The 23,343-nt window shown below is 45.1% G+C and overlaps 1 protein-coding gene across 2 annotated transcripts; it reads left to right on the top strand.

Moving 5' to 3' along the window:
- The first annotated feature begins 319 nt into the window (after positions 1 to 319).
- On the top strand, positions 320 to 22,034 carry Haus7 (HAUS augmin-like complex, subunit 7). Of its 2 annotated transcripts, NM_028633.3 has the most exons (10): positions 320 to 514; positions 1,260 to 1,375; positions 4,415 to 4,482; positions 6,289 to 6,350; positions 10,447 to 10,538; positions 10,999 to 11,157; positions 11,293 to 11,389; positions 12,212 to 12,421; positions 13,425 to 13,539; positions 21,784 to 22,034. In NM_028633.3, exons 1-10 carry the CDS (start codon positions 410 to 412, stop codon positions 21,852 to 21,854), a joined length of 1,095 nt encoding a protein of 364 aa, NP_082909.1. In that variant the 5' UTR covers positions 320 to 409; the 3' UTR covers positions 21,855 to 22,034. The 2 variants fall into 2 exon arrangements, with proteins under 2 accessions (NP_082909.1, NP_996987.1); NM_207104.1 differs by lacking the exons at positions 10,447 to 10,538; positions 10,999 to 11,157; positions 11,293 to 11,389.
- The last annotated feature ends 1,309 nt before the right edge of the window (positions 22,035 to 23,343 follow it).

Genomic DNA, 23,343 nt, shown 5'->3' with positions numbered 1-23,343 from the left:
AAGGTAGGAGCGCCTCCTCCTGGATGAGCCCGACCTCTTTGAGTCCCTCACTTCTGCCTCTAAAAGGAGCTACTCAGCTTTTGGTTAAGTCCTACTCGGCCCGCCTCCTCCTCTCTGCCTCTCCCCTCCAGCCCCGCCTTTAGCCCGCCTCTGTCCTATCCTCGCCCAACCCTCTTCTCTGCACCCTGCTCCCTGAGGTGCGCGCAGGCAGTGACAGAGCGGCAGCCCAATGGGAAGGCTTGTTGGAAAAGAGGGTGGGCCTTTGTGACGCCCGTCCCGATGGTTGGCTTCGCTCCTGCCGCGCGGGTTGGTGGGCGGAGAGACCTAAGAAACTGGTGAGCTTTTAGCAGTGTGGCGGCGGCCTGTAAGCTTGGGGGGCGTGAACCAGTTGTAGTTCAGAGCGCGAAACATGGCGGAGGAGGGTGCCGGTGCCGGGTCTGATGACAGCTACTACAAAGATGTGGGTGATGACTGCGTGGTCAAGGCAGCTGTAGAGGTGTTCGAGAAGCTGAAGGTACTGTGAGCCAGGGGAACCGCTCCTTGATAGGGGACCAGGTGGGGCCCCGTCCCAGTGCCATTTGGAGCTTCCTGTGGACATTGACCGCACCACAGGGGTCCACAGTGGCAGGCCCTGGCAAAGCTTTGGGGGGGGGGGCGACTTGCGGACCATCTGTCTTAGGTCTTTGGAGTCCTCGGACCTCTGCTCGTGCTGTTCCAACAGACCATTGCAAGATTGAGGCTGGGGACTTGGAGCCCATGAAAAATGGAGAACGCGGGCCCCAATCTCAAAGAGCTGGAAGTGGGTGGAGTTGGGTTTGAGGGGACAGATGGGCTGAACACCTTGCCGTTTTGTTGGGTCAGAGACAGTGACCTCCAGGTGGGTTTAAGGTACATGCAGCAGTGAGGAGCATGACCGTGTAAAGTTAGGGAGCTATCCCAGGCCCATTGAACCCCTTGCTAACCTCCCTCCCATCTCCCCTTGCTACTGACTCAGTGATCACTTTCAGTCTCCCTCCACTGCCCCTCAGATTTAATCGTAGTCTTCTTAACCCATTCTCAGGCATGTTCCTAGTTTTATGGCCGTGAAACCCAGAGGGAACACACTTAAAAGTGGTGGGGCAGCAAGTCACAGGAGCAAATGTAGGGTGAAGATGAGGGACTTGAACTTTTGACAAGGCCAGGAAGGGGCACAAACTGATAGAAATGCTTAGCCACCCCACAGTAACCGGCTTCCTCTGACTTGCCTTTTCCTTGTTTAGGGTGTAAACTGCCCCTTCCTCGACGGCCTGTATATTACAGAACCAAAGACAATTATGGAGCTGCTGTGTAGGCCCTCAAAGTACCGGTTGGACATACTGGAATGGATGTGTATACGGTAATGCTCTTTGTTCTTTCCTTTCCATGAAGTGTCTTCTGGGGGAGATGGGAATGTGTCATTTTAGAGGGTCCCATAACCAAGCCAGCTCCAGGAAAGCTAACTGAGCCATGACCAAGATGGTGGGGAGGTGGCCCTGGCAGTACAAGATGGACTTTAATGAAAGCCCTTTCTGCACCAGGCCTCCTGGGCTTTTGATTGTGTTGAGGCTATATGATGTGGTTCTTGTCACTGAGCTCTGATTACTGTCAGCTTGGACAGCACCTGATGATCAGAGAGGGACGTTGCCCAGAAACCCAGTGACAGAAACGGGCCTTCTAGATTGTTTCCCTTCTTTTCTACCCCAACTTGCAAAGAACAGAGGTTTTTCTTAGTCCATCCTGAGGGCAGTGCTTCTAGGACAGCCTAGGCCTTTTCAGTGGAATGGAAGTTGTTGGAGTTTTTCCTTGCAGTTTTCTGTGGAACCAGTTCTGTCCAGCTAGGAGCTCTCAAGGCCAGATGCTTACTCGAGAGCCTCATTGTTGAGCTTATCTGTGTGCTTAACCCTGAAGGCCAGGGCTGCACAGCCAAGTCATCAGAGCTTCTTTTACTATAGGGGCCTTCTAGTGTCTTAAAATAGAGCTCAGCAAGGCATTTTATATGAAGGGACAGCTACTGTTCCAACTCAGTCTTGCCAGGGTAGCACAACAGCAGCATAGGCAGGCAGCATGTACAGGAATGAATGGGTGGTGTAGCAATAAACCTTCTTTAAAAATAAGACTGGGAGCCTATATATGGGTTCATCTCTCTGTAAAAGTAACTATTATTTACCTGATGTAATTGTCATCTCATGGGCTTACTTCCTCCGTCTGCTAACCTAGGCCTAGTACTGGAAGCTTCTAGCCTCCATACAATCTTTTTTTCTTATTATTCCACCCATTGAGTTTTATTAGTATGAAGATCAGACCATAACAATGGGGGTCTTGAGATTTACCTCCCTCAGATTCCTTTAAGGGAAGAGTGGGTCTAAGACTCAAGGCTTTCAGAGACCAGCATTAGAAAACACAGGACCCTCTGTATGCTTAGGATTCAAGGCTTCTGTGTTAAGGTCATCCCTACAGAAAGTTCACAGCCTCCGTGCAATCTTATCTAGGCCTAGCCTGGTTTCAGCCTCTGAGACTGACTGCTGAATGAGCTCACCCTTTCTTGTTCTTACTGAGCTGTAGCTGGCTGGATCCACTCAGCTGTTCTGGATCAAACTCCTCTCTAATCTGACCGATTCAGCCTGGCTTCTTCCTCACAGCCTCTCCTGAATTGTTCTGCTTGGCCTCAAACTAACAATCTGTTGGCAATCTGTTCTAATTGTCTGGCTCCTTTTTATTCTCTGGCTCATTCTGTCTTCACCTGTGCCTAGCTTGCTCTCTGCAACCTGTCTCTGTACAACTGTCCAGGAAAACTGCCTCCTCTCTCTGAACATGCTGTCTTGTCTCGTCTCGTCTTTTCTTCTTCTTCTTCTACTACTACTACTACTACTACTACTACTACTACTACTACTACTACTACTACTACTACTTCTTCTTCTTCTTCTTCTTCTTCTTCTTCTTCTTCTTCTTCTTCCGCTTCCTCCTCCTCCTCCTCCTCCTCCTCTTCCTCCTCCTCCTCCTCCTCCTCCTCCTCCTCCTCCTCCTCCTCCTCCTCCTCCTCTTCTTCTTCTTCTTCTTCTTCTTCTTCTTTTTCTTCTTTTTCTTTTTTGGTTTTTCAAGACAGGGTTTCTCAATCCGCCTGCCTCTGCCTCCCAAGTGCTGGGATTAAAGGCGTGCACCACCACTGCCTGTCAAGGAGCCCTTTCTTAAGTAGCTTCCCTTTCCTTTCCTTGTGAGAGTCGGGCAGATCCTATTCTGTCAGTCTTTCTGATTCATCACTTTGTCTGCCACTCAATTAGCCCTCACTTTCAAACATGGCTGCTTCCTTCTACAAACTAATTTTGTCTTCATTGTTTGGGATTAAAGGTGTGTGCTAAGTGCATGTCTGTATTCTAGTCAGAGGGATTAAAAGTGTGTGCTAAGTCTGAGCTACACCACAACTAGAAACAGTTTTTTTTCCAATAAATAACATAATCTTAGGATTCAAAGTGTGATCAAATGTCCTGCAACATCTTTCCTTTAAACTGTGTATTGAATTGTACTTTTTGAAAAGTGTATAATTAAAAGTGTCCACGGCTCACACCTTTAATCCAAGCATGAAAGAGGCAGAGGCAGGTGGATTTCTGTGATTTCCAGTCTAGCTTGGTCTACATAGGGAGTTCCAGGACAGCCAGGGCTACATAGTGAGACCCTATCCAAAGCCAAACAAAGAAAAAAGTGTAAAATGACCTTTTCTGAAAAGAGTGTAGCAATGGTAGAGGCAACCATTGCTCCTTCATTATATACTTACTGACCTCTGTTTTTGTGTGTTGATCACTGCCTAGAAATGTGCTAGGCTCAGGAAGTACCCAAGGGAAAGCCAGTTTCTGGCCCCAGCCAGTTTTCATTCCAGGAGGATAGAGTCTTCTAAAAGGTTAGGGAACCTTGGCCAAAGAGGCTGCAGAGTTCCTTGGAAATCCTTATAATCAGGGCTGTCCAGGCTGAGGAGTGAGTTGAAGTGATGATTTAGGTATGCCAGGGCTAACTGGGAAGCCAGCGTTCCAGCAGGTGCATACTCAGGCCAATTAGTTAGGTGTCAAACTCCCCTGCAAATGCCCAGACTTTTCCTTTCTTGTGCACTTGTGTGTGTGTGTGTGTGTGTGTGTGTGTGTGTGTGTGTGTGTGTGTGAGAGAGAGAGAGAGAGAGAGAGAGAGAGAGAGAGAGAGAACTTGGAGTATTTCCATTTCTGAGGGAAATTTTTTCTTAAGTATTTTCTCATAGTAATTGATGGTAAGAGTCACATGATATCAAATAAATTATTTTAAAGTGGCCTTTCACTGGCATTTAGCAATTGTACAAGTAATTCTCTGTTTAGAGAGTAGGTATGGAGGGTGGTAAGGAATTAGGCACATGACTGACTTTGCTATTTTCCCACAGGGTCTGCCCCTCCTTGCAAGACAAGTTCATCTCACTGAAAGGGAATGCATTGGATTTGAAGATACAGGGTAGGTCTCTTTATAGGAATGTGGCATTTGCTGGTAAATTCTGGGCAGTTCTGAGCTTGGTCACAGTGTCTCAGTGAGTTGTGACATTTCCATTAACTAATGTTTTCTTTTGTATGGTGTATACTCTGTGGCTATTATTAGAGTCTTCTAGAATCACAGCCTTCTGGGATATAGTCCCAAATAGTACATTTGGGACCAAATAGTGCATTGTTCTACCATAACACTGAGAGGTAGAAAGCATTGTTTTTTTGTGGTGTCATCAGAGATCTCTCAGTGTACATATTAGGTTTATATGGCATTCCTAGGAGCCCCATGATTGCTCTTTAATGTGGCTTACCTTGTCACTATGTTATTTTGATGCTTAGTTTTTTTTGTTTTGTTTTGGTAGAACCTTAACCTGGTGTGAATGTTACATAAAGATGAGCAAAAAATGATATCTGTATAAGTGGCTTCCTTATAGTATGGCCAAACATTGATAAAATTTAAAAATGCTAAGTTTCTCAAAATCCTGTGTATATTCTGACCACTGCAGTGTGAGTGAGCTAGACTTAGGCCCTGAACTGTCCTCGTTCATCCACAGTTTGGAGACTTCACTGGACCCAGCCTCACTTTTCTCTTTGAAGATGAAGGCCTTTCCCTTGTTCACCTCCTCAGAATGTGTTGAGTATTTATTTGAGTGGAAGTAGGAGACACGAGGACAGGAAATCATTAGTTTCATTGACATGTGAGGCAGTGTTTGATGTGCTAGGGTACAGCAGTGAACCGTGCCACCCTCATGGAACTTATATGTTAGATGATGGGAAGCAGAGATGATGAAGAAGGAAGGCTGCAAGCTACCAGTTAAGGGAAAGGTGATACAGAGGGTTGGAATAAAGGTGATTTTATTGACAGAAGATGGCAAGAAGGGTAGAACTGAGCTCTGCAAGGGAACAGCCAATGTACAAGGACTCAAGTGGGCTATGCTTGGCAGCTTTGAGGAAGAGTAAGGAACAAAGATGGCTGGGTAGAGAGGATAATGAGGTATCGGAAATCAGTGGGGGGGATAGGGATAGGTCCTTATAGGTCATAGAGGGTTATTGGCTTTTCTTCCAAAGAAGGCTTTGCCCTCCATTAGGTTCATCAGGCTCCCTGGGGATGGATACTGTAGTGAAAATATGAACACCCAGGCAGCAGCTCTTACAGTAACTGAGGCAAGATATTGGGGAATGAATAGGTTAAAAGGTGTGCTCTACTTGATTTGTTGAGAGGAGATCAGAAGGATCAGAGGGTTTAAGTGCTGTGATTGAAGCAGGCTGGCTTGGAGGCGTATTGGCATCTGAAGAGTATTCCCAGGGCCCCAGAATTGTTACACAGATGGTCTGACACTACTTCCAGTGGGTCTTTTCCAGCATGTCCTATATAGGTTTGTACTGCTCTGCTCCTGCTGAGGCATAGCCTGGCCTGAGATGGGGTGAAGGTACTGCTCTAACACTGATGCTGGTCCAAAGCTCTCTAACCTTTGTTTATATACTAGATGGCCATGTAAAAATGTGCTAGATACTGCAGAAGATATGGCGAGGTATTCCCTATTCCTCGAGGGGGCTTCAGACTCCATATCTGTAAAATATAGCCTAGACTCACTCACCTTCAAGATGGCATGACAGGAGAATGGGCATGAGAGACATTTGGCTCATCTGGTCTTTTGTGCCCCCACCCCTGCTATGGGGAAAAAAGCCTCAGTATCCTATATGTTCTAAGTGCTGGGATGTCTTGTATCCTCCTCTGTTTGGGTGGGTCTACAGTGATAAGGTTTTTGTGTTCTAACAGAGATGTTGAAGCTAGGCCATGAGCTGATGTTTTGTGCACCAGATGACCAGGATCTTCTAATGGTAAGAAAGGAACCTCTTCTGTCTCTGCAGAGGATGCACATGTTGGGTTTTTTGTTTTTGTTTTTGTTTTTTCTGTCCTGGACTGGTGAGAGAATGGGAGCTCCAGAGCCCATGTGGCTGGCAAGACTGCTTCTCTAGGCATCCCCAGGTTAAGCATTGCAAGAAATCTTTCAGGGAGACAAACAATTGGGACAGCTAATGAATGAACCATTTTTGGTGGGGTTGTATTTCATTATGCTGTTTAGTCTCTCTCTAGATAGGGTTTGCTTTTAAGCAGAGCTGGTTCACAGAGCTTGTCAGCAGCAAGAACAAAGAATTCCCATCTCCTTCCTGCCACTGGCCCCATGTCAGCCTCCCTCACTGTAGGAATGTTTGTTACCTTAGTAAGCCAACATAGATTAGGATAACTTTATCTCCCAAGTGTGTATCCAATGGGCTATGCTTCTCTTGTTTTCTGGTTGGAAGTTGTTACATGGTTCTTTGCTGATACTTTGTGCTTTCTGTTTCTTGTTCAGAATTGCTCTTTCAAGCGCTTTTCTAATGATTACTTGAAGCTGTCAGTTCATTTGCCTTTCTATAATCCCTGTATTGGCATCTAATGAGCATCTTTTCTTGTGCAAGTTGAGGTCTTTGTGGTTTTTCATATGTTGGATGATTGTGGTTTTGTCCTGCTCATGTTGACTGTTACTTGGATTTTGTTAAATTTCATGGAAAGTTAAGATCCATATATTCCAGCAAGCTCTAGGTTTGCTTTAGTTTATGCAGCCAGGACCACCCCTCCTCTCTCTCCTGAGCTTCCACTGTCAGCTCATCTTCTTCCCATCTATCCTGCATGCGCCACCCAGTGGTTGAGCCTGGCTTCACACCTGGCTTAGTAATCAGTCATATGCACGCACAGTCAGGGCTGGTCCAGACTTCCAAAACTGATTTTTGGAGTTATTTTCTTCATCTCTTTCCTCTCTGCCATTCTCCCTCTCCTCTCCTCTCCTCTCCTCTCCTCTCCTCTCCTCTCCTCTCCTCTCCTCTCCTCTCCTCTCCTCTCCTCTCCTCTCCTCTCCTCCTCTCTCTCTCTTTTTCTCTCTCTCTCTCTCTTTCTCTCCTCCCCCCTCCTCTGGTTTGGTTTTTCGAGACAGGGTTTCTCTGTGTAGCCCTGGCTGTCCTGGAACTCACTTTGTAGACCAGGCTGGCCTCAAACTCAGAAATCTGCCTGCCTCTGCCTCCCAAGTGCTGGGATCAAAGGCGTGCGCCACCACTGCCCAGCCTCTCTGCCATTCTCTAAGCTTTTCACTTTCCCAGAGCTGTCCTTTTCTATCCTCCAGCTACAGCCCACTTGCACGACGGATTAAGTAACTATAAGGCAGAAAGGAAAAACTATCAAGAGGTTCCTGGAAAGACACTTTTTATCACTGATCAAAAGACCAATGAAAATTTAAACTGCATAGGCGTGTTCCACTCATGCCATGATATCTAGAGTTAGAAGGAAAAATAGCACAGGATGACAAGGATGGGGAGACGTAGGAACCCTCATATATTCCAGTAGGGACACAAATAATACGGCTACTGTGGAAGACAGTTAATACAGATGTACAGAATTCATTGTGAATGTTCATAGATACCCATTAACTGATGAGGTAATTTTCAAGAAAGAAGACGTTGCTGCCACATGTGACAACATAGATGATGTTTGAGGATGTTATGCTAAGTGAAAAGCAGATATTAAAATGTAGTATAAGGTCATAATAAATTGTCACATATTGTAAGATTCCTTGTGTGTGGACTGTTCTGAAGAGGTGAGTCCATAAAGAAAGATAGGAGTATAGTGATTGCTAGGGGCTCAGGCAGAGGTAAATAAGAAATGACTGTATGACTGTCAGTGGGTTTAGAGTTTGTTTTGGGGGTGTTAGAGATGTTTCTAAAATGTGGCTAGGAGACTTGAAAGATGATTCAGTGGTTAAGAGAACTTGCTACTCTTCCAGAGGAGTGGGTCAGATTCCTAGCACCTATATGGTGGCTCACAACCACTTATAACTCCAGTTCCAAGGGATAGAGTGGCTTTTTTTTGGCCTCCTTGGGTACTTCACTCATGTGGTACACTGATATCCATATAGGAAAACAGACACATAACATAAATAAATTTTTAAAAATTGACTATGATAATGACCTCCTGGCTCCCTGACTATTCTAACAATCACTGCACTATACATTTAAAATTTTTAACATTTAATTTAAGTTAACAGAATTTAACACAGTGAATTAAAGTTAAACAAACAAAAAACACTATAGCCAAGTGAAAAAAAAAACCAACAACAAAGAACATCTAGGAGAACAGCAAGTACAAGAGACCTTGTACTGTGCTTGATGCGTTCAGAAACCTGTCAGCAGACTGGTTAGGGCAGAGTAGACTGGAAACAAGGAAAATGAATAGAGCAGAGTGGGTAGATGTGATTGATGGCCTTTGTAGGCTAGAGGAGGCTTTAGCACATACAGGGGGGTATATTGGGAGCTTGGAGCTGAGGGACATGGATTTCTATTTAGTCTGACAGTGATGGCTGTGGCTAATGTGTGGAGTGGACTGTGAGAGACCTGTTGGCAGGTTACAGCAGTGTCGAGGCATGTAAGGAGATATCTCGAATGGCAGTGGTAGTGGGGAAATTGGAGTAGTGGCTAGATTCAGCCGGACCCACTGGATTTGTTGATGTAGTAAGGTATAGGCAGGGACGACACTCAACAGTCACTCTCTAGAAATATCTGGAGAATGAGTTCACAAAGACTTATACCTTATCATATCTCTAGACCTTTCCAGAGTGTGATTATTAGTCTTGCCCTTTGCTGGAGAGTAGAGAGGAGACAGATAGGGTATGGTATAGTGATGGGCTTCAGTAAGGTGGCCACAGAGCAGCCTGCTGGAGGCCAGCATGTACACTTGTACATGTACATGGTCTTGTACAGCCTGGATCCTGGTAATCCAGAAGGGTCATAAGTGACTTTGTGGAACCATTCTTGTGTTTTGATCTGGGCTGGTTCCAGTTTAAACAGTGTATTGACCTTCTACCACAGACTGCTCTGCAGGTGTGTTTCTTAGGCAAATGGGGAAATTGAGTCAACAAGAAAGAGCAAAAGCATCCCAGAAGTCAGAGTCAGGTTAAGGACATGAGGTGAGGGCTTTGGAGTGGGTCTTGCTAACTCAGTCATGTAAGTAGCATTTGGGTCTCTTTGGAACTGTCTACTCCTCACCAGGGGCAACTTGGCCCTTTTTCTTCAGCATCTGCATCCAGCACCAGCTTTCAGCGCTTGTTTTTCTTGAAGGTGCTGGGAGTGGTGATTGAGTGACTCTTTGATTTCTCTTCCTCAGAAGAGTGTGTGCCAGGCCTGGGTGGTAAGGGCTAGGTCTTGCTTGGTGCCTTATTCACACAGGAATTTGTGGTGCGGTTATGGCCTCTAAGATAGTATCTGCTCCTGGGGATCAACTTTCTAGAAGAAGGCAAGCCTTGGACTCTTCACTGGGCAACTCCCTGCATCACCTGGGCAGATGGGCAGGCAGGAGACAGGGTCAGCCCTGCATGAGTTGCTGCACAGAATCCTGTGGCCTTCGTGGTGGAAAGCCTAGGCCCCTGCTGGAGAACAGGCCACCGCAGGCCTCATGCTGTGCCTGTTGGCCTCTGCATTCTTGGCCAGGAGGGATTGACTGAGGATACCGGATCTTTACTTGGGGGTGTCCCTGAGGATTAGGCCACCATCAGATTACTGTGAGTTCTATTCTGCTTTAGTAGGCCCTGCTGCATGCCACCCACCCACTGAATAAGCCTTCCCCTCGGGCTCTGTGACAAAATCACACTGTAATATGTTTCGACAACAGTTTGCATTTTGCATTGGCAGTGGTCTTCCAGGTATCATTGCAGCCTGGAATGTGGCAGAAGTCTGAGGATGCTATTGCTGAGTTCAAGAGGCTACCAGCAGGGGTCAGGGACAGGGAAGAGGAACTGTCTGGCCAGCCCCCTTGCCACTGGCCACAGCAAGGGCAGCATAGGATCGGGCACCTGGAACAGGCTAGGCCTTGCTGGGTCTAGTGGCAAATGTGTGTGGCTTTTCCTGCCAGGGCCGTGAGTGTCCCCAGAAGCAACTACAGTTCATGGACAAGATACTGGATATGATGCAGAGCCTGGCCACTGGATGCTCCAGTAGTTCTAGGTAAAGGTGTCAGTGTCACAGGCAGGTACCCTAACAGCTGGTCTTAGTCTTAGCTATGGAGATGGTAGGGTGGTGAGGGAATGTGTCCCCCTCTGGTGACAGTAGCCATGTGTGGATCCAGGCATTACAGGACTGATAAATTGAGACAGCTCACCCTAGTCACCATCTTGGGGGTTAGGCTAGCTGCTCAGAGGCCAGGAAGCGGCTCAGCAAAGGGTAGTTATATTTCTAGGATGCTGGGTCATGGCCTGAGATTCCTGCACTATAGGCTTTGGGGGCCTAGGTGCCTATAACCTAGGCAGATAGGAGGGGAATTAGGATGTCTGCAAGCAAGGGGGCATCAAGCCAAAGCAAGCAGCGACTGGGAGGGATGTAGGCAGTAGAGTTCCTCGTCCTTGGGACTGCTGGGCCAGTGCTCCTGTTGGTAACACTGTGTTCAGGGCCTGTTCTGATTTTGCAGCCTGAAGGAACACCTTGAAGACACCACAGAGAAGAATGAGGCGTTGCTTGGGGAACTCTTCTCCAGCCCCAACCTGAGGGCAATTTTGAAACCTGAGAGTGACCCATGGCCTCTGGACATGCAGTCCTCTCTAAACAAGCAATCTGATGACCTGCCAAAGTAGGTGTCTGGGGGACTCTAGTCCTAGTCCCACCCCATCTTGCTTCTCTTCTGTAAGATGGAGCTCATAGTGGCCTACTGCCTATAGCAGCAGTAGCAGAGAGCTGACAGTGTCCCTCCCTGTTCCTCCTGCAGGGCTGACCCCTCTGCCCAGTCAGAGGGAGAAAAGGTGGCAGATCTGGCCAGGCAGCTGCAGGAGAGTGCTACTAAGCTTCAGACACTCCGAGACCAGGTGAAGGGTACCAACTCTGGGGCTTGTGGGACTTGGGGAATAGGCTCTGCTGAGTTCTAGGGAAGGTGGTGTTCCCTCAGCTTGGCATGCTGTGAGGCTTCAGTGAGATGAAATGGGAGTGTGGAGGTAGGTGTTAAGGGTCTGAGCATAAAAGGAAAGAATATACTTCAGATGGCAGCCATGCACTAGGCCTGAAATCTTCTCAAATTCAGCCCTACTGGCATCTGTTGGCAGGGCTAGATATTTAGCTATGGTGACTGTGGTCTGTGCAAACATTAGCCTCATGGCTGAGGCCCCATTCACACCCTCCCCATCTCTCTCTCTCTCTCTCTCTCTCTCTGTCTTTCTTTCTTCCTTCCTTTCTTCCTTTCTTTCAGTTTTTCAAGACAGGGTTTCTCTGTATAGCCCTGGCTGTCCTGGAACTCACTTTGTAGACCAGGCTGGCCTCAAACTCAGAAATCCGCCTGCCTCTGCCTCCTGAGTGCTGGAGGCCCGGCTTCCCATCTCTCTTTTTTTTTTTTTAAGATTTATTTATTTATTATATGTATATAGATACCCCAGAAAAGGGTATCAGATCTCATCACGGATGGTTGTGAACTACCATGTGGTTGCTGGGATTTGAACTCAGGACCTTTGGAAGAGCAGACAGTGCTCTTAACCGCTGAGCCATCTCTCCAGGCCCCCCCCCCATCTCTTTCTTTATGGAGACTTTCTTCCTGTTAATTTGTGCAGTGTTATGTCAACTTGTGCTATGTTATGTGGGTTGGTGACATCCTAGGCTGGCTGGGCAGCCTCAAGTGACTGTCACCCTTCATTTTGCAGTGCTTTGCACAGCATAAAGCAGGGACTGACACCAGCACCATAGACCAGAAACTTCGTCTGGTCATCTCTGACTTCTACCAGCTCATCTTGGCCTTCCTGCAAGTCTATGATGATGAGCTACGCGAGTGCTGTCAGCGCCCAGTACCCAGCCTGCACCCAAGTGGCCCCATCATCCAAGCTGTCTATCAGACTCTGGCTTCCTGTGGCCAAGTAAGACACTCCTCCCCCAACTCTGTGCTGCCTAGCACCTCAAGAGCACGTGTCCACCAGGCCTGGGCTCAGTACCTTAGCAACCCCTGATATCAAATGTACAGGCTGGAGAAGAGCTTGAGAGGGCTTAGCCTGGGTTCCTCAACCAGTCACATGGTAGAACTCTGGCTATAGGACCTTTGTCAGATGAGGACAAACATTTCTGGTGCCTTGGGAGGTGATGAAAGCTGATATGAACATTTTCTCCAAGAGATTCCCCCCCGCCCCGCCCCAGGCAGTTTCCGTTCTTACTTCTCTTATTCCTAGGGAACCTTATATATTGCTTGCATTGGATTCTGCTTGACTTAGTATGGTGTCCTGGTCCTAGCATCTATGCTGTGTTAGTTCACTGTTTTCATATGCCCAAACATGCCAAGCTATATTTTATCTGACTGAGCACTAGGCCAGATAGACAAATAAGATGGTAGACAGTTGGGTTTGTGGCTAAGCCATTGAGTAAATGTAGCTCACTTGGCTCTTCTGTATTTCAGGTTCTTAGAGGCCAGGCTTAGCAGCTGAACTAATTCTCATCACTGTAGCTACAATGTGTGTAACTCTGGCTTTGGTTCATAGTGCCATGATGTTGATCTTAGGTTATAACAAGAAAACCCAAGCCTTCCCAGTCTCTCATGAGACTCAGCCAGTAGAGGGAAGCTCTTATCACAAAGGCACTTTTTGGTAGGATATCTCTTTTCCCACTTGTCATCTGCTTTGCTCAGGTGGCACAATGCATGTCATGCTAGCAGGTCACTAAGAACTGAGGGCTGCCAGAATAACATGATAGTGTAGAGTCCCCACTGAATGAGGGAAAAGGAGACATAGGATTAAAGGGCAACTCTCTAGATGAGAGTTCTGCCTCTTTCTGTTGGCTGTCTGTCATTAGGGGCTTCGATGTAAGCAACAGATGCCATCTATATGTCAGACTAGCCTCACTAAGGCCTGTGTGCCCTCTCGGTCTTGACAGTTGTTGAGAGCAGTCATGGAGATTGCAGACACCTCTGCCGAAGCTATGAAAGCAGCAAGGAAGCAGGAAGGAGAGCCAAACTGTTGGAGCAGCAACAACTCTGGGATAAGCCTAGGTAAGTGCCTGTGGCTGAGGGGCAGGTATCCTTTCCTACTTAATGCAGGCCTATTCCATCACAGAGCCTCTTCTTTTTTGTGCTGGGCCAGCTCTCAGGAAACATGCTACTTAGTTTTTTCTTTTAATGTTTGTTTTCTTTCCCTTGGGAAAAAAATGCTTCCAGCATTCTTGGCAAAAAAGTGGTATAACTCAGAAATGTGTAGATGTAAAACTAAAAGAAATGAACTACACTCTGGCAACCATAGGTCCTGGGTGTGAGAATTTTCATCAGTTTCTTGCTACTCTTTTCCCTATTATCATTTCCTTTCTTTTTATATTATTGTTACTAGATAGAAGCAAAATTGTATCAATTTGATTTTCATTCTACCTTCCCCTCTCTAAGTTTGTTTTTGTACTGTTTGTTTTTTAGGTGAGGTCTCTCTCTATATAGCCCAGGTTTGCCTGGAATTCATGGTTATTCTCTTGTTTCAGCCTTCTGAGTACTGGGATGAAAGGCCTGCAATACCTCCATTAATGGGTGTGGCTATGTTTCAGTAAAATTTCAACTATGAAAATAGGCAGTTGACCCTGGTTTGTTGATCCTGATGTATAGTGCTACATCTTAGTTTCAATTCCTGTGATAAAACACCATGAGTTAGGGTGGAAAGGGTTTATTTTTTTCTTATAGTTTCATACCACAGTTCATCTCTGAGGAAAGTCAGGGCAGTAACTCAAGACAGTAAGATGGAAGCAGGAACTGATGCAGAGGCCATGGAGGTGTGATACTTACTGATTTAGTCAGTGTGCTTTCTTAACAGCATCTAGGATTACCAGCCCAGGAGTGGCACCACCCACAGTGAGCTGGATCCTCCCATATCAATTATCAATCAGTCTGGTGGGATGTTTTCTCAGTTTAGGTTCCAACTTTTTCCTCAGTGACTAGTTTGTGTCAAGTTGACATAAAACTAGCCAGCACACCCTGTGTCACACTATGCTATTAATGCTATAAATATTCTTCATACCACTCATTCTGGAATTTAGGGATTGTTTGTTACAATTGAGGGTTCTTTTGTTTGTTTGATTTTGAGATAAGGCCTGATAAGACACTGTAGTTTACACTTACCTAGAACCCACTGTCTAGCCTAGACTAGCCACAGACTCATAGAAATTCTCCTGTCTCAACTTCCTCAGTGTTGAGATGACAGTGTCAGCTTCCACACTCAGTCAATTTGAGAGTCTTATAGATACCACTGCTCTGAGCATATTAGAACATATCTCCCTGTGTAGACTTGTGCCAGTTTCTCCAGGATGTCTTCCTGGGAGGAAAACTACTCCATCCTGACACACTGCCTGGCACCAGTGTGATGTATCATAGCTGCATGTCCTCATCAGCTCTAGCCATGACCTGGCATGTTGCAGCATGTTTATTCTGTATCTCAGTGAGTACTTACAGAGTTGCATATTTGCATACATTTATTGATCATTTAAGCGTTCCTTTCTATGAAGTACCTGTCAAAATCTTGCTTGTAAAGGCTTGTTTTCTCATTGATTTTTAGCTTGTTTTATAATACAGTACACAGAAGCCCTGGGATGCTAATTGTAGCATGTGCATCTTTTCCCAAAATGTGCATTATCTTTTCATAGCTTGTGTGTGTGGTCGTTGGTTGTATAATTTACGTGTAGTCAAGTGTAACCATAATTTCTTTATGGATAGAATCTTTTGTATTTGTTATAGCATTCCTACTCTGACACGTTATCTCCCAAGGCTTTCTAGCATTTCCTTCTGTGGTTAGGTTAGTAATCTTTCCAGAGTTGATTTTTGTGTAGTAGGAGATGGGAGTTCAGTTTCATTCTATTCTATATGGATACACATCTGTCCCAGTAGCACTTAATGGAAACCCATTCTTTCCCCCATTGGTCTGTAAACCCATCACCTCTGTTAGTCATCAGGTCTCTGAGTTCTCTATTCTAGTCTGTTTCTCTCTCTCTCTCTCTCTCTCTCTCTCTCTCTCTCTCTCTCCCTCCCTCCCTCCCTCTCTCTTTTTATGTCTTAGAGGTCAGAAAAAAATGGCAAAATAAACACATAAGATAAAAGTTGTTTTTCCTCCTCTATCCCTTCACTGGAGATTAAATCTGGGCTTCATATATGCTGTACAAGTGAGATACACCTAAGCCCTATTTTAATAACAGCTTTACTGAGATACAATTCACATAACATAGAACTTACCCTTTCTAACAGTGAACAATCCAGTTTTTTTGGAAGGGTTTTCATATAATTGCCAGTCATCATAGCTAAGTCCAGAATATTTTTAAATATGTATTTATTTTTATTTTATATATACGAGTGTTGTTTTTGTTTTTTGTTTTTTTTTTTTGCCTGCATGTATGTCTATGCACAATTTGGATCCAGTACCCACTGAGGCCATTGGATCCTCTGGAACTGGAGTTACAGACAGCTGTGAGCTGCCATGTGGGTGCTGGGACTCAATCTCAGGTCCTCTGGAAGAGCAACAAGTGCTCTTAACCTCTGAGCCATCTCTCCAGATCCTAGAACATTTTATTATTCCCCCAAAGAAGTTCTATACCAGAAGGCAGGTGTGGTGGTACATGCCTTTAATTCCAGCATGTGGGAGACAGAAGCAGGTGGATCTCTGGGAGTGAGTTCCAGGACAGCCAGTGATACATAGTGAGACCTTGTCTCAGAAAGAAAAAGAAAGAAAGAAAGGAAAAAAGAAAGAAAGGAGGATGAAAAAGAAAAAAAAAGGTCTGTACCATTAGCAATCTCTTTTTCATTTTCCCTACACCCCAGCTCTTGACAAACACTGGTCTACTGTCTTTCTCCTATAGCTTTGCCTATTCTAGATATTTTTCTTGTAATGGAATTGAATAGTATATGACCTTTTGCTTATCCTTTTTCATGGAGCACATAGTTTCGAGGTTCATCCATCTTTTGTATGGCTGATATGACTGATGAATAAATATTTTTGTTTTATTCATCTATTAGGAGACATACAGGCTATTCCTTCATTTTAGCTGATATGAATAATGCTGCTGGAATTTTTGTGTGAACATGTTTTTTGAATCTCTCTGTTCTAAAGTAGAATTGCTGGGTCATAAACTTTTTCTTAAAAATTTATTTTCTTACCACTTGCCTTTAGAATTATAGCTAACAACCTAAAGTACTTTGGTGCTAAGTTTATTTCAATAGTACACAGAAGTTGTACTTTCATAGAACTTCTTTGCCTTTTCACTTTGGTATTTTTTAAAACTTACATTGCAATTTCATGTATTATATGATCATCAACATAAATTTATAATAACTGCTTCATGCAGTTGCACTCAAAATTAGATAGAAGAAAATTACAAACACTATGTCAAATGGGTTGGCCACAAATGTTGAGCGATCTGCCTGCCTCTGCCTCCCAAATGCTAGAATTAGAGATGTGAATCAGCAGATCTGGCTTTCAAGTTCTTTATTGATGTAGGCTGATAATCACTAGCGTTCATTCATGCTTTGTAGGGAAGGTCTACCAGTGACAAATTTCCTCAGTTTTTGTTGATCTTAAAATACCTTCCTTACTTTTTCCTTCATTAAAAAATTCAATGTAAGATTTTAATTAATTCTTTGAGAATATGATACATGTATTTTGATCATATTCAGTCTTCACTCTTCCCCCTAATGTCTTCCAAATTCATCTCCTAACTTGATGTTCTCAAAAAACAAAACGAAACAAAAACAAATCCTAAAACCAAAACCTCTCACCAAAGCTGATTTGTGCTGTCCTTATATGTGCTTTTGGAGTGTGGGGCCATTCATTGGAGGGAACATAATTGACTTATCAGGGGGCACATTCTTGTTTTTCTTTTTTTAATTCTTCTTTCATACAATATATTCTGATTATAGGCTTCCCTGTCCCACTCCTTCTAGTCCTCCCTATCTCCTCTTTCCCTCGGATCCACTCCACCTCCATTTACCTTCAGAAAAGAGCGGGCCTCCCAGGAATATCAACATGGCATAACAAGATGCAAAAAGACTGGGCACAAACCCTCATGAAGGGGGCACGTTCTTAAAGAAAACTGACTCTCCTTACCCCAGCATCCATCAGCTGTCAAGAGCTCCACTAGGGTGTGGGCTTGTGAGCTGAGCCAGCTTCATGCTAGAATGTTGGGAAACTTGATCTTGTATAAGCAATCACAGCCACTGTGAGTCATGAGTGCAGCATCTCTGTCATGTCCAGAAGACACTGTTTTGCTTAAGTCCTCTCTAACCTCTGGCTCTTACAGTCTTTCTACCTCTTCCTTCTTGATGTTTCCCGAGCCTAGGGGGTTGGAGGTGTGATACACATTTCCCATTTGTGAATTAGCACTCCACAACACTTTGCCTAGTTGTATTTCTATTTTAACCACCACCCACTGCCCAGAAATCTTTTCAGGGCCATCTGTTATTCTCCTTCCATACTTTGAATATATCATCCTACTGTCATTTGACCTTCAGAGCTTCTGGTATGAAACAAATTTGTGTTCTTATTGAAGGCTCTTATATGTAACAGGTCTCTTCACTTCCCTTTTTTCTGATAGCTTCTGACTTTTGCTAGATCAGTTATGTGTCTTTCTCTGAACTCCTATAAGTTTAACACCTGTAAGTTTTCCCATTTTGGAGGTCTCTGGACTTTGTAGATTTTTGTTGTTCATCAACTGCTAAGCAGTTGGCAGCTTTTCTTCTACTTCTTGTTGGCTCAGAGTGTCAGGTTTAGCCAGGAGGAGGACTTAGAGCCTTCTTTTGGGAATTTACAAAGTGCTGCAACCTTACTCCTCAGCCTTTATTCCCCAGTCTTTCCTTCTAAGTTTTTTGAATCAGTGTACTATTTTCCTTGACTGTTTCAGTAAACACCAAGTAAAGCACTTGACTATAATTGTTTTCACTGGGTTTTCCTCTGAGTAGTGATCTTAGATCACAGCCTTTATGCTGTCTCCTTTGGGGACTTTTCCCCCTGTGTATTTTGCTATTGAACATATTCCCAACCCTCTTTCTCCCCTTTCCCTTCCTTCCTTTCTCTTCCTCTTTTCTTTTTTCTTTTCTTTTCTTTTGTCTTCTTTCCCTTTCTCTCTTTCTCTCTTTCTCTCTCTCTCTCTCTCTCTCTCTCTCTCTCTCTCTCTCTCTCTTTCTCTCTCTCTCTCTCTCTCTCTCTCTCTCTCTCTTTCTTTCTTCTCTCTCTCTTTCTCCCTTTTTCTCTCTTTCTTTATTTCCTCCCTCTCTCTTTCTTTCTTTTGTTTAATTTCTATTTTGAGACAGGGTCTCACTAAGTTGCCCAGGCTGGCCTTGAACTTGCGATAGTCCTCCCTCATCTTCTCCAGTAGCTAAGATTACATACCTGGGACTATAGGCCTGTACAACCAGGTCTTGATTGGGATTCTCTCTGGCTGATGGCTTTCTTTCTGTGTTCTGCCCTGGTATATACCTGCCACATATATACCAGATACTTGGGAATCTCTTTTTGCTTAATGAGCCACAAGAGGATCCTTCATCTTAAAATTTATAGCATTTACCTTAATCACCACTGTCACTGGCTCTCGTTGCCGTCCATATAATTATATTAATAAATTATTCATAATCTATGCTATAATTTCTACAATAATAATCATTAATAGCCCTAACAGTGTGCTCACTCTCTGGTGACTAGGGCATATTAGCACTGGTAGTAAGCTTGGCAGTATGAGCTGGGCACTCCTATCCCACCCTTTGGTTCCCAATATCCTCAGTGTTGTTGAAATGGTGAGTAGAGCAGGGCTGGGCTCCTGACCCAGCTCTTGTCAGTGTGGATTTCTGATTTGCTTTGAGACAAATTCTTGAACACTAGACATGCCCAGAGAAAAGGACCAGTGTCCAAATCCACTCCAAAGCTACTTGAGCCTTTCACTGCCCATTTTTTATCTGACCCATTATGGGCTTTGGCCTCTATGAGAAACAAACTTCCCCTTATCTGGGGGAAGTCTGTTTCTATATCATTTTCTGTCTTACTGATCCAGATGCTGTGACTGAGCTCTGTTGGTGATATGTCCCAGAGTATCAAGTAAGAGGCTCTTGTAAAGGTCGTGTGTCTCCTGGCTTATGGCATTGTGCGAATGGATACTACTGTAACAACACCTATATATTTAGGAGACAAAGTGGCCCTGCCAGAGCTGAGAATAGAGGGCACAAATGACAAGGGAGAGATTAATAGGTGTGGAAGGGAGATAGCAAACAGGAAGAAATTCTCAGACCTACAGAATAGCTAAGTGACAGAATACCCCCAGAAAGAATTGGGGGCAGATGCTCTGATAGTAGATCAAACCAACTAATAACCACTGTGGTCTCAAGGCCTAGCAGCTGCCCCAGAAAAGAACAGAATTCATCAATGGCCTGTGGAGAAAACAATGGCAATGAATAAACAAACAAGTTTGTGATGTAAAGCCTTGAGGGGCCATATGATAAGGGCTGACCTTTCAGCTTCTTTCTGAAGCCAAATCAACCTGTCAATCATTACTGCTTTCCATGTACCTCTTCTTTAAGACCCCTTCACAGGAAAGGGTGCAAACCTCTGAACAGCATGGGGGGAGTATCTTTTGCCCAGGCTCCACACCCCAATTCCAGGGTAGGGCAGGGTACAGAGAACCAGTATGGTGAAGAGAAGACCTGGATACACAGGAAATTGTTTTTGGAAAACTTCCAAGCAACATGACAGGCAAATGTGCTTGGGTAACTGTGAAAGCCCAGCTGAGAGGAAAGATCAGAAGACAGTGACATAGGAGGTAGTGAGCCTCTAGGAGCAGATGTGAGATGAGAGAGTAAGCACAAAGTACAGAACACAGAAGCTGGATCCACAGAAACAGAAATGCAACAGGGGAGCTCCTTATTTCAAGTCCAGAGCAGGTGCAACCTAAAGGAATTAGTCTACAACTCACCCTGCTGTAGCAGGACCAGGGTACGAGACCAAACTTCAAGATAAAAAGCCAGTATGTGGTCTCAGGAACAGCCCTGGGGACTGAGAACTACTAAAGTCCACATGTTAGGGCAAAGCAGGCCTTCTTCCAGGTGGGAAAGTGTGAACCATTGGGCTGATAGCTCAGGATAGGGTGAGGCCCAGGGTCTAGATTCTAGCAACACTCAGGGATTGATAAAGGCAGATGCCACAGAAGAAGGACAGAGCAGAGCCCAGCAAACTGTCATCTTCAGAGGGACACAGTTTGCCACAGTTGAAGCCTTTAACTAGGATACCACTGGAAACATTAACAGCAAGGGGGGAAGGATCCTTAGGGTGCTATTCAGGATGGGATTTCATTATTCTGCAGGCAGGATTTATTTGAGCAGTTAAGAACACTGGCTGCTCTTCCAGAACACCTGGGTTTGATTCTCAGCGTCCTTTTCTGGTCTCCTCAGGCACTGAGCATGCACATAATGTACATACATGTATGTGGTCAAAATGTTCATATACATAAAATAAAAATAAATAAATCCTTAAAACAGAGATACATGTTAAAAGCAAACAAAGGAAGAACTTAAATTGGGTAGAAATTTAGTTAACTGGGTACCTCGTAATTGTCTGGTCAGAGCCCCGGAGGTGGGTGCGTGTACAGGTTATGACCCCCAAAGCAGTGATTCTCAAACTCTGGGTTGTGACCCCTTTGGGGGTCATATTTACATTACAAATCATAGCAGTAGCAAAATTACAGTTGTGAAGTAGCGATGAAAATAATGTTATGGTTGGTGATCACCACAACATGAGGAACTGTAGTAAAGGGTTTCAGTGTTAGGAAGGTTGAGAACCACTGCTCTAAAAGCCATAGAATAGTTCTGGGTTGCTGGCTTTGTTACTGTGTGCACATACTGGTATCAGATTAAAACAACGCACAATTGAAACAACTCTTGGACTTTGAGGTGGCAGGGACCTAGCCTGGCCTGAACCTTGACATGCATTATGGTCAGTGTGACCCAGTCAGAGACTCCAAGCTGCTGGCCTAGTACGACCAGCCAAGAGGCCTTGCTTGCAACTCCCTAATCAATGTTTCTGGATTATGGAAGAAGTTGCCCCCCCCCACAGCTTCCAAACCCCTTGAGGACCAGGTGTGAGTTGTCCTTACTACCACCTGGTCATGCCTAGTGAGAGCCTGAGCAGGATATGGAGGATAGGGGCTCTGGTAGGAAGGCAGGAAGGAATGGGTCTTGTATGGACTGCCAACTTCTACCTCTTTACTCACTTGGCCGTTCGTTTCTTTCTCTATACAGCTGCCAGAATTGATGAAGTAACACAGAAGTACAAGATCCTTACTGACAGATTTCACAGAGGCACAAGATGATGCAGGGCTATAAAGCCCTCCCTGGAGCTTTCAGGAGGGCCAGTTCCAATCCTGATCACAGCCTGCATGGATTTCCACTTGCCTGGTGCTTGCAGTTTGAAGGGAAGGAGGAAGAGGGAGGCAGAAAAGGAAGGCAGAGATGGGTAGGAGAGGGAAGAAATAAAAGAAACTCAAGCTTAAGACGTTGCCTTCGGACTACTGTTTGTGCATATCGTACTCTTCTTTGGCCTGGGATGCTCAACCTCCCTTCCTGTCCTCATCCTTACTATTCTAGGTTAGCTTGGTGGCCGGCCTTCTACTACCACAGTGGTTCTTGGCCATTCCTCTCTCTGCTGCTTCTATTCCTTTCTGATACTGCCTAGTTATTTTGACCTATCCAGTTCTGGAGGTCTCCCCTGCACCCTGATATGACCCTTCTCCCTGCTCATGTGCCTTTCACCCCCTATCTCATTTCAGGGTTCCACAGAGGCTTCTTGTGGCATGTCCTTGGGAACCTATCTCTTCCTTTGTTTTCTAGGGTGCTAGCACCCACTGGAGAATTTTCACCAGGGCCCGGCTGGCTATCCAGGAAACTGCTCTCTGGGATTCCCACAGTGGCCAAGTATCTTTTTGAGTAGTATGCTTGTCATAGCCACCTCCCTCCCTTCAAGCACCGGAACAGGCACAACTTGGTGAGACCCATTATCACACCCGTGGCCACCTGCCCCACCCTGCTCCTGTAACTGCACCTTTGCTCCTCCGGGCTCCCTGAGTACTTTTGGACAGCTGGGTGCTAGACCCTTCTTGCTTAGACACTGTTGGGAAAGGTTGCTGGGCAAGCAGGTCCTTGTTTCCTACTGTCCAGCTGATCCAACTGCTCTATGGAAAGGCCCAGGAGTGGCTGCAGTGGGCAGGTACAGCATCAACCATATCCTTAGAAGGCTAGACCTGCAGTGTTGGATCTCTGGAATGAGATCTTCAAGAGAGGCCATGGATAACCTTCTAGCCTCTGGTCACACTCACATCTCACATCTCCCCATGAAGGGCAGCCAGGTCACATCTGGTGTCTCTCAGATGAAACAGAAAAGACCTTAGAGCAGTGGTTTTTAACCTGTGGATCAGTCGCTACCCTTTAGGGAGTTACATCATGCATGTTCGATATTTACATTACAATTAATAACAGCAAGATTATACTTACAATGTAGCAACAAAAATAATTTTATGCTTGGGTGTCACTACAACATGAAAAACTGTATTAAAGGGTTACAGCTCTGGGAAGGTTAAGACCTACTGTCTTAGAGTCCTAGAGGTCTCCCAGACACCTCTTTTTATTTCTGAAATTGAAAGAATTGAATCAGCTATATCCACAGGGCTGTGTGGGTCAGGCCTCATTGCTTCATGGCCTCCCTTTGCCTGCCTTTCCTCCCTGCCTTCTCCACAAGTCTACTAAATAAATTCTTGGAACACATTGGGTGTCAGGAGTGTCAAACATTTGGATGTCATACCCCTA

Source organism: Mus musculus, chromosome X (assembly GCF_000001635.26).
Source record: "Mus musculus strain C57BL/6J chromosome X, GRCm38.p6 C57BL/6J".
Taxonomy (NCBI): Eukaryota; Metazoa; Chordata; class Mammalia; order Rodentia; family Muridae; genus Mus; species Mus musculus.
Note: the sequence above shows the minus strand (reverse complement) of the source record. Positions and strands in the feature narration are given on the sequence as shown.

Bases quoted from the DNA above. Each gene is read 5' to 3' on its own strand.
- Haus7 (NM_028633.3), top strand. From the start codon at position 410: ATGGCGGAGGAGGGTGCCGGTGCCGGGTCTGATGACAGCTACTACAAA. The intron at 4,483-6,288 runs GTAGGTCTCTTT...GTGTTCTAACAG, and splicing joins ATTGGATTTGAAGATACAGG to AGATGTTGAAGCTAGGCCAT. The intron at 12,422-13,424 runs GTAAGACACTCC...CGGTCTTGACAG, and splicing joins CTCTGGCTTCCTGTGGCCAA to TTGTTGAGAGCAGTCATGGA.